Source organism: Mandrillus leucophaeus, unplaced genomic scaffold, assembly GCF_000951045.1.
Source record: "Mandrillus leucophaeus isolate KB7577 unplaced genomic scaffold, Mleu.le_1.0 Scaffold325, whole genome shotgun sequence".
Lineage (NCBI taxonomy): Eukaryota > Metazoa > Chordata > Mammalia > Primates > Cercopithecidae > Mandrillus > Mandrillus leucophaeus.
The window spans coordinates 1,266,774-1,277,441 of NW_012103421.1; the positions used below are offsets into that span (position 1 = coordinate 1,266,774).

The 10,668-nt window shown below is 63.3% G+C and overlaps 1 protein-coding gene across 3 annotated transcripts in view; it reads right to left on the reverse strand.

The window, feature by feature from the left end:
- TSPAN32 (tetraspanin 32) overlaps positions 1-10,668 on the reverse strand; it is a 23,982-nt gene that overhangs the window by 8,499 nt on the left and 4,815 nt on the right. For 2 of the 3 annotated variants that reach the window (XM_011988211.1, XM_011988213.1), the window contains exons 3-6: positions 3,532-3,633; positions 2,752-2,838; positions 1,006-1,089; positions 652-743 (exon numbers count right to left, since the gene is read on the reverse strand). In XM_011988211.1, the coding sequence (XP_011843601.1) occupies positions 652-743; positions 1,006-1,089; positions 2,752-2,838; positions 3,532-3,633 (365 nt within the window). Of the gene's footprint in view, positions 1-651; positions 744-1,005; positions 1,090-2,751; positions 2,839-3,531; positions 3,634-8,851; positions 8,927-10,668 lie in introns of all 3 variants that reach the window. The other variant, XM_011988212.1, reaches the window with a different exon arrangement.

Genomic DNA, 10,668 nt, shown 5'->3' on the forward strand with positions numbered 1-10,668 from the left:
TGTTCTACAGGGGACCTGTGAGGCTACTGTGGAATGTTCTAGAGGGGATCATGGGGCTGTGGTGGAATGTTCTACAGGGGACCTGTGAGGCTACTCTGGAATGTTCTAGAGGGAATCATGGGGCTGTTGCAGAATGTTCTAGAGGGATTATGGAGCTGCTGTGGAATGTTCTAGGGGGACTGGGAGGCTGTTGTAGAATGCAGAGGACCCAGGGATGGGGGCTTGGATGGCCAAGAGCAAGTGGGTGGGTTAATGGGCATGGCAGGCAGAGACAGGCCAGCTCCGTGGGGTCAGGAAGAGCTGCCTGGCTTCGGGTTGGACCCTCCCTGCCCCCTAAGCATGAGGAGCTCCGGGGTATTCAAGCACAGAGATCCTGGCCTGGGGCTGTAATCTGGGGACCCAGAAGATCCATCTCCAGGTCTTGGCAAGGCCTGGTGCAAGCAAAGGGGGGTCCCCATGTGGGCTATGGGGTGCAGGGCATCGGGTCTAGAAACTCTTCAAGTCTCCCACCCCACCCTGGCACTCAGTCACCCCCAAAGCGTTTCCTCTACAGCATCAGCCTGCGGCTTGGTCCGGGGCTCCCTCCCGGTGGCTGTCTCGAGTGGAGCTGGAGGACCTTCCAGAGAGGGTGGGGGCAGCAGGGGGCCCTACCGTGGGGCCAGGGTGTATTTGCCCTTGCGGTCCAAGCTGCAGCCAGAGCGGATGGCAAACCACAGGAATGAGCTGAGGAGCAAGGCGGACACCTGGGAGGGAGACACCCGTGGCTGCCCCACTGCTCCAGGCTGGGGGCGCCCCTCCCCAGAAAGCATCAGGACTCTGCAGTGGGAGGGGGCGGCCCAGCTGCAGAGGCAAACACTGTCACAGCGGACCAGCTCCCCGAGGTTGGCAGCCAGTGAGGCCCAAGACCAGAGAGCCTGTCCCGGGTCACCATTCCATCTGAGTCGGGCGCTGGGCAGGCTGAGGGGCAGGAGGTAGGAAGGGGCGGTGAGGGAGGCGAGGGGGTACCGTGAGGGCCAGGCCGATGCTGGTCAGGCTGGAGGCGACCTGCTGGTGTATCCTCAGGAAGCTCCGGATGCCCTGAAGGCAGTCCTACGAGAGGGCAGCAGGCATGGCACCCGCCCTGACCGGCCCTCCCTGCCTGGACAAGCGGCTTCTGTGGGGCCACGGAGCTGCAGCGCCCACCTAGGCCAATGCCAGGGCAGCAGGGAGGTGGGTGTAGCACATTCCTGGGAAGCCCCCAGGGCTCTAGGGAAAGGCAGCACAAACAGGTGAAGCCCAATGGGACAGGGCTGGCCCCTGTGGACACCCAGGCACTGCCCTGGGCCCAGCAGGTGCCGTCTCCCAGCTGTCCTGAGTGTCCATCTTGGGCCACACGTTGGCTCCCCTAGGCTGGGCCACTTCTAATTCACTCTGGGTTCCCAGTATCCAGCCCAGGGCCGGGCACAGCGCCTGGGTGACCAGAGGATGATGACTAACAGGGAAGGCGGGAAGCCAGCTGGTGGAGGGATGCGAGGGGAGTCCCCGCACTGTCCCAGGGTCCTGGTTCCATCCCGGGCTTCCAGTGCCACCCCAGGGCATGGCACGAGAGGCATCTTTCCAGAAAAGGGAGGTGACAGGCCTGTCTCTGAACCCTGGAGATGGTGGCAACTGGGGCAGGCTGTGGAGGCCTCTGTAGTGTGTCAGGGCTCACCCTCCTGCCCCCCACAGGCAGGTCTGCCTCCCTCCTGCCCATGCCTGCCCATCTGGGTGGCTCCGTGCCCGCCACTTGTGCTGGCTTTTCCGGCTCCCCAGGAGGCTTTGCAGTCAGGCCCATGGCCCTGCCATCCCCAGGGTGCTCAAGGCAGGCCCTCGCTCCTGTTTTTCAGTCGGGGGACCTGGGACCTCTCCTTGGGTGGCACAGGGATCCTGACTGTCAGCCCTACCCCTGATGCTGCTGGTGCCTCCCCAGCAGTGTCCCCAGCACCAGCCCTTCTGCCCTCAGAGCCTGGGCTGTGGCTCCACCCCTTGCCAGGCCTCCAGCCATTTGCTCTCGTCCCCTCTGTTTCTTGGAGGGTGGCCAGGTGCCTCCCACTGTGAGATAGGGTGGGTTTGTTTCCAGGACAGTAGGGGAGAGGAGCAGGGAGGGGGCAGGGTGGGCTGGGAGAGGGCTGCTGGGCACCAGGAGAAAGAGCGGAGGGCCCAGTTTGTCCCAGGGCTCTGGGAGGAAAGGCTTCTTCGCCTCGGGCCCTGCTCTGTTGTTGCTGAAGCCCTGGCCACACCCTAGCCTACGCTGACCCTCCGGCCTCGCTTCTCCTCCTCTGAGTGCCCTTCCACTCCTTCTGATGCCCCCCAGGACGCCTGCACCCTTCCCCCTAGATAGAGCCCACCGTGCTGGTCCTGCAGCCCTTGGCACAGAGCCCTCATGGGTGCACTCCAAGAGGCTTCTGTGGACTCAGCTGGCCTTGGGAAGCCCCGAAACTGGAACTGACTTGAAGGAGTGAACGGCGCATCGGGCCTGCGTCCAGCTGGGCAAAGGGGCTTGTGTCTATGTCTTGAGCCTAGCCCAGCCGCCTGACAGGCTTGGTGTACCGTGAACCCTAACTAGCCTCCAATCATACCAGAACCTTCCCTGAGCCCTTCAGCGGGCAGGTCCCGAGGGTCTAGGGAGACCAAGGGGGGGGATGGGAGGATGGCTCTGGGTCTCGGGGTTGGGCCCCAGGGTGTCCAGCCCCTGAGGGTCTTGCCTGGCCAGCCTCCAGGTACCCCCCTCACCTCTCTTGCCGCCTCCTGTCCCTGACACAGGTCAGCCTCTGTGCTCCCCAGACGGCTGAAAGGAGACCTCTTCCCACAGCACAGAAACTACAAGAACAGAAGGGAGGGAGTGGTGATGTGCTTCCGAGATCCCAGGAGGCGGGCAGCACATATGGGGAAACTGAGGCACCACAAGGCTCCAGGTGGGGTTCCCTGCAGGCCAGGGCTGGGGCTCCGGGTAGCAGCTGCTTCTGCTGGGGGCTCCAGCCATTGTGCAGCCGGGGCCTGGTGAGGGGAGCTTTCTCAAGTCGCGCTGCCTGCGCGCTGGGGAGGGAACTCCTGCTGGAGCCAGGCAGCTTCCCCGCCCTGCTCACGGGCCGTGCGTGCTTTTTTTTTAAGTAGAGACAAGGTCTCCCTATGTTGCTCAGGCTGGTCTCGAACTCCTGGGCTCAAGCAATTCAGCTGCCTCAACCTCCTCCCAAAGTGCTAGGATTACAGGCGTGAGCCACTATGTTTGGCCCCGTATTTGCTTTAATGCTCTTGAAATCCTCCAGTGTTTCTGAATAAGGGGCCCTGCCCTCCCATTTTGCACTGGGCCTTGAGAATCTGGTAGGTGGCTCTGTCCTGGGCAGACAGAGGATGGGGGCTTTGTGCCGCCAGCCCTGAGGGGCAGCTCTGGCCTATGTCCTGGAACCCCTTGGTGCCTGGCCAGACCTCTCACTGGCCACCCTGTGCCTGTCCTCTGAACTGCAGTCCAAACAGAGGCTGACCGCCCTGCCACCCAGCCGTCCCCACGCTCACCGTGTCCTGGATGGCCGCCAGCTCCTGCCGCCCGACGTGGGACGTGCCTTTCATCGCCTGCTCATATATCAGGTCGTAGGTGTCCAGCATGGCATCCTCCACCTACACCGAGAGACCACGGGGAGGTCCTGGCCCTGGTGAGAGATCCAGGGACACAGCCCCCTCCCCACAACATCCCAAAAGCTGGTGGGCCCTTAGTGGAGTGACGTCCCAGCACCGCCCTCCTCGCAGCAGGTGGATCTTCCCAAGGGGTAGCCTGGATCCCTGGGCAGCCAGTCACAGTGCTTCCCAACATCAACAGTGGGGCCTCCACACAATGGCCGTCAGTGTGGCCCTCCTGCCCCCAGAGGGTCCTGCAGGATACATCGAGGCCAAGCTCTGCATCTGCCTCTCCTGTGGTCTTACAAGGTCGGCTCAGGGAAGTTTCCATCACGCTACTGTTGACCTGGAAATGGGGGATGGAGCTGGGCCTGGTGGAAAAGGCTTGAGAGACCCTGTGCCAGGACCTCAGCTCCCACAAAGCTGGGGGATTCTAGGTCTTTCCCCAGAATCACCCAGCTGCCTTCCAGAACCCCGGGCAGCTGGGCTCTGGGTAAGGCTTTTGACCAGAGAAGCCTTGGGCACCTGGAGTCAGATCTGGGTGGACGAGGCCACTGTGGGGCAGGGGGTGGAGAAGGTGGAAGGTGACGGGGCCTGGCTGGATGTGCTGTCTGCACTCCACACCCTAATACCACCTGGACCTCATGTCTCCACCCTCCTAAGCAAGATGCTGTCCCCTGCCAAGTTACCCCTTCAAAGACAAACTGGAATCTCGCCTCCTACGGGAAGGCTTCTGTGACTGCTCCAGGAGTCGCTGGTCTCCTGGCACAGGGCGAGGCCCTCTTTGAGGTCCCTACCCTCTAATGTCTCCTTCCTGCCTCAGAGGCCCTCAGTTCTCCCCCAAATGCCATGCTGACAGTCAGGACACATGGAGGGGTGCTCAGCAGTTGCCCTAAAGGGCTGGGGGAGAATGGAAGCCCCAGGCCTGCTCTGGCCGCTCACACCTGCCCTCTAGAAAGGAAGGGTGGCTTCCCGTGGTCCTCGTTGCACTGGGGCCCAGCCCCCGTGGCAGCCCTGACAGCGGCCACCTGGGTGGGCAGTGGGCAGTGGAGGCTCTCGGTCAGCCCTGCCCTAGCCTGGAGGCCCCAACAGGAGTCAGATGGACTTTCCAGGCCAAACTTGGCTCCTGACCCTAATGCATCCCTCCCACTGATGGCTAATAAAAGTCAGACCACTCTCCATGAGTCATCCCCAACTCAGCCAGCCTTGTCCTGCCCGCAGTGCCCTGGGGGGCAGGCGTCAAGCTGGCCACACCACTGTTGGCCTGGGCGGGGGCCTTGTTCAGCCTCAGCGTCTGTGAGTGTGAAATGGGGGTGGAGTCGCCTGGCCATTGTGTCCTCGTGGGTGGAGGTCCTGGTAAGGACCGGAGGCCTGGTGGAGTGGGCCTGGAGTTGGCTCAGACCTCCCCTCCTGCTTCCCTCCCAACTCCAATGACTGTCCTCATTGTCAGGCGCCTGCCATGGCCCAGGGAGGACACGGGTGCCTCTGAGGCTCTGAGCTAGGTGTCCTTATTACCGCAGCAGGGGCGAGAGTGACAACGCTTGCTAGTGGCTGAGGGGCTTGCTCTGCCCGGCTCTTCCCACTCTGCCCGCTATGCCCGTTATGCCTGCTCTGCCTGCTCTGCCTGCTATGCCCGTTATGCCTGCTCTGCCTGCTCTACCTGCTCTGCCCGCTATGCCCGCTATGCCCGTTATGCCTGCACTGCCTGCTCTACCTGCTCTGCCCGCTCTGCCCTGCTCTGCCTGCTCTACCTGCTCTGCCCGCTATGCCCGTTATGCCTGCTTTACCTGCTCTACCTGCTCTGCCCGCTATGCCCGTTATGCCTGCACTGCCTGCTCTACCTGCTCTGCCCGCTATGCCCTGCTCTGCCTGCTCTCCCTGCTCCACCTGGCTCTACCTGCTCTGCCTGGCTCTGCCAAGCAGCTCTCCCCACGACTGAGGAAGCAGAGCTCAGCAAGGTAGGCCTCCTGCCCCAAAGCCTGGCTCTAGAGGGCCCTGGAGGTCAGGCCGGCCACTCCCCACGGGGCCTGGGCTCCTAGGTGATGCTTCACCAACTGTCTCCATCCCAGGCTCTGGGGGCTCTGAAGGACCCTGGGGCCTGTGTTTCTCAGGACACCTGGGGGCAGGTGCGCCCTGAAGGGTACCAATGCACTGAGCTCCATCTTCCGGTGCCCGGGGGGTGCTTCAGGACAAAGACCTGGAGCAGCAGGGCCAGCGCAGAATTCCCGGTTGCTGGACCCACCCGACCTGCTGTGTTTCTCCAACCCCTGCCCAGACTGAGGCCTGAAGTCCAGGGGTCCCCGCTGGGGCTTCCCAGATCGTCCCTGGTGTCTGCCTGGGCTCGGCGGCCCTGACTCCATCCCGTGTCTGCTGAAAGTGCTCAGGAAGGTACAGACAGGTCCTGGGCGGCGGGTGGGGACCAGGAGCTGCAGGAGACCTGTGGACCAGCCCCACAGGTCCAGAGCCGGCTCTGGCCTGAGCCCACTCGGTGGCTGGAGGATCCAGGGAGGGAAGTGGCTCCAGGGTGGGGCCAGACTGCGAGGATGAGGCTGCACCCCACACTGCTGTACTTAATTCGAGCATGAAATATTCCCGATGCAGACTCGTCCGGGGACAGGGGGAAGGTTGCAGCAAAGTGACTCTCAGGCTTGGAGGAGAACGTAATTAATAGCCCTCAAGCTCCACATTCATCCCTGAAGCCTGGTCCATGCTTCCTGCCCGCATGAGCGTCCCAGGGAAGTGGCAGCCAGGACTTCCTGGGGCAAGGATTGGGGAAGGGGAGGGGCACCCTACTACTCTCAGTGCTGGGCCAGGGTCTGTGGCCACGGGGCACTGCCAAGGGCATGTGGCGGGTCCCTTCCCTCCTGCAACCTCTGCCTTTCCATCCGCAGGGCTGCCACATGAGTCACGCTGACCCTGTGTTCAGGACACCTCAGGGGCCCTGTGGGGAGGTACAGGGGGAAAGGGTGAATGGGCCGGGCTGGGATCTGGACCCCCGGCTCTCACTTCAACATTTCTGGTGCCAACAGCTTGGGCCCTTTGGCCTTTGCCGCTGTCTGTGCTGCCAGCAGGACCTTGTTGGACAGGGATCCCGAGGTTGAAGCCCGTTAGGCTCTGGTGGGCCCTGAGGGCAAAGGGCAGGAGGTGGGATGTGCAACCACCCCTCCTGCTCAGGCCCTGGCCCCTGGCACCACAGCTACCCCATCCACACCCAGCACAGCTCCGAGTGAGTTCCATGTCCTGGAGGACCAGCCTGGGCAACGGGGCACGGCAGGGGGCACGCAGGTAAGGAGGAAGAGTTTTTGCTCACACCTGGCCATTCCTACCCATGCAGCCCCTGGGTCTCGGTGCTCCCTTCACAGAAAAGGAAACTGAGGCCCAGGAAGGTTAAGTAGCTTGCCCAAGGGCGCCCCAAGGACACTGACTTCATATTCAGAGCTCCTTCGCCCAGGCCACCTCTGTGGCCACCAGGCCTGACACGGATGATGTCGGAAGTCAAGACCCACCGGGAGGGGCCGATGGGGCCCAGAGGCCCAGGGGGAAATCCCAGTGCCTTGCCTGGGGTCAGGCAAGGCCCTGAGAACTGACCCCTGAAGGCCAGCTGGGCGCACGGGCCAGACAAAGATGGTGTGTGTGGGGGATGCTACTTGGGGCTGGGACAGGCCATAGGCAAGCCCGGCTGGGGCATCTATCTTTTTGCACCCCCTTCCCTTCCTGGAGAGCAGGCCCCAGCTGTGTTCTGTCCTGTAGCCCTTGCATGGCCCCCTCCCCTCCAGAATTGTGCTTCCAGGGTCAGAGCCATAAACACACAGAAGCATGGGGCATGGGCTGCAGCTGCCCCAGACGAGCCCGGGCACCCTGGCAGCTGTCTTGACCTCGGCCACCTCCACTGTGACCCAGACCTCAAACGAGCCTAGACCACCCCACAATGGACAGGAAACGTGAGGCTGAAACACCGACCTGGCCCAGCTCATCACCCTGGTAAGACTACTGTGCCAATCCTCAAAGCCACAGCCCTCTTTAGGGGGCTCAGTCCCTCTGGGATCCTTCTGGGCCTGAGAAAATGATGTTTCTCCCACCTGGTTCAGGTGGTTCATCCCAAATGATGCCAGGGGTGGGCAGACACTTTGGGGCCAAGAGCCTTTGTTGTAAGCCTGGAGCTCCCTCCAGCCCTGGCACTGCCAGGGTAACTTTGAGCTCCCCCCATCCATGGAGGGCCTGAGTCCCCCCATCTGCAAACCACGGTGGGGGCCACCACACTCAGGCTGCCAGCACAGCTCAAGAACTGGCACAGCAGGCGCCCTGCAGAGCTCAGCCAGAGGACCTGCCTGCCACCAGCCTCAGCATCTATCATGGCCAAGCTTGTGTTTGGGGACCCTGGGCAACCAGGCACTTGAATACACAAGGCCACTAGGACTCCAGCTAGGGCTTCAAGAAATCACCTCTTGTGACTTGCCAGGCTCTCCTGCCCCACTCGATGACCCTGCCTGCAGCTGTCCCTGGCACTACCCGGCTGCCCTGGGGGCTCTCACCAGGTCTGGGCTCTCAAGGGGAAGGTGGGGCTGGCTCTGTTACCGAGCTCTCATTCTCTGCTGGGCCAGGGAGGCCTCCGTCCTCTCCAAGCTGCTGGCCTTTCCACGGGGACACCCTTGGCCCCTGCGCAGGGTCAGCTAGACCAGCCCGTCCTCCAGGCAGGTCAGCATCCAGGACGGAAGGATGGGTGGCGTCCTGTGGAGCGGGTGGAGGCTGCGACACCCCAGCCCGTGGGTCTCCAGGCACTGTCCGCCCCACCAGGCCTCCATCAGGAGCGGGGGCCCTCAGGTCTCATGTTCTGGAACACTCTGCTCCTTCCAGTCAACCCCTAAGGCCAAGCCAGTGACTTTCCTTCTTCTTCCTCCTCATTCCCTCCCCCAAACCTGAGAGGCATCAGCTCAGGAGGGGGTGGGCTGAGGGGCTTCAAGAAAATGAGGCTGGGGCGAAGGCCTGGGTACAGCATAGGTCCCTCCCCACCAGGGAGCTGCTGGCCCTCACTCACCTCCAGCGCTTGGCCTCCCTGCAGCCTCAGACAGAGGAAACCCAGGCTGCGGTCTCCCCCACCCCACCCGGTCAGTGCAAGCCTGGAAGCTGGGGCTGCCCCTCCCCGGACTGCTCCCCCGTACCCAGGTGCCCACTGGCTTGCTGGGGGACCCTCTGCTGCAGGGTAGGGGCAGCTGGTGCTCACCTGGGTGGGGCTGTGGAGTCTCCAGAACACCAGCTGCACCTGTGCGCAGAACGCCAGGGAGAAGCACAGGAAGCCCTGGGGGCAGAGCGGCCAGTCACTGGGGGGGGCCGGTCACTGTGGGGGGCCGGTCACTGGGGGGGGGCCGGTCACTGTGGGGTGCTGGTCACTGTGGGAGGGGCCTGTCACTGTGGGGGGCCGGTCACTGTGGGAGGGCCTGTCACTGTGGGGTGCTGGTCACTGTGGGAGGGGCCTGTCACTGTGGGGGGCCGGTCACTGTGGGAGGGCCTGTCACTGTGGGGTGCTGGTCACTGTGGGAGGGGCCTGTCACTGTGGGGGGCCGGTCACTGTGGGAGGGGCCTGTCACTGTGGGAGGGGCCTGTCACTGTGGGGAGCCGGTCACTGCGGGAGGGGCCTGTCACTGTGGGGGGCCGGTCACTGCAGTGGCCTTGCCAATCACTGAGGGGTCTGGCAGGCCTGGGCAGGGCAGTGCCCTCAGGCTGTGCCCCCAGCGGGATGCTTGGTTGAGGCATGGATCTGAGTCCCGCTCCCCACTGCCTGAGAGGGAGACTTGGCCTGGGGATAGCATGGGCGCTGGGTCCGTGGGTTCCATAGCACCTTCCCATCCCCTTCCTGGGCGCTTTTTGGGAATTCGTCCCTTGTTCTCCCATTTTGGCCCCCAGGGACCTGTTGATGGCAGCACTGCACCCCTGCCCGGGAAGGGCAGGGCGCCCCTGAGAATATGGAGACCTCTGCCCACTGGGGCTGCTTCCTGAGGGGCATGGACCTGGACAGGGCCGGGCAGAGCCTGCCCTGAGCCTGAGCCTCTCCAGGGCCGGTGCTATAGGCTCTTCTGTTTTGCCTTCTTTTCTGAAACAAGCCACCAGCTAGCCCAGCGCTGGTGAGGTTTGGGACAGATATGGCGCCTGCTCAGGATGCTGTGGCCTCTCTCTTTGCAGGTGAGCCCACCTCCCTCACCTCCCTTTCTCTCCATACTCTGCCTGGGTCCCCATGGCCTGGCCAACCACTGTCCCCTCTCTCTCACTGGTGCCAGTGCCCCTAGTTGTGGAGTGGGGCGTTCTCCGGCAGAAACGTCTGCTCACCAGCCCCCGGCATTGCCCCATTGTTCTTTTGGCCGGGGCTTCCAGGCTTTTGAGAGCCCCTTTGCGGAAGCTGGGGAACACGAGAGACCTCCCCTGAGATTAGACAGATGCCCCCGACACGGTTTTATGGAGGGCGGCAGAGGTCACCCAGGCTAAGAACCCTGGGGATGTCCTCCCACTCAGGGTCTGGGTGACCACCTTTGCCTTCGTGCTGGTGCCCTGAGCCTGGGGATGTCCCCCAACTCGGGGTCTGGGCGGCTGCCTTTGCCTTCATGCTGGTGCCCTCAGGACCCGGAGTACCTGATGGTGAGTCTAGCCACCGACCAGGCAGCTCCCCCAGGAGTCCTGAGGCCCTGGTGAAATGCCAGCCCCCGCAGGCAGCACTGTGCCCAGCTGGGTGGTCCACAGGCTGAGGCAGGTTGGGTCTGGGCCCTTCTAACCCTGGGGCCCCATTCAGGGTGACGCCAGGAGCATGGGTGTCCGTGGAATAGACAGAGACCCACACATGCTGGCAGGCGAGCAGCAACCATGCTGGCATGCCAGGGGAAGCTGGTCAAGAGGGGCGTGGAAAGAGCTGGGGAGCCCTGCTGGCCCCCAAACACAGGCGAGAGCATGGGGCCTCCAGCCTTGCAGGGATGGGGCGCTGGCGGCTCCCCATGACCTTCCTGCCTGCCCTGGAGGCTGCAAGGCCTGATGGGCGATGGCCTGGGAGCTGCC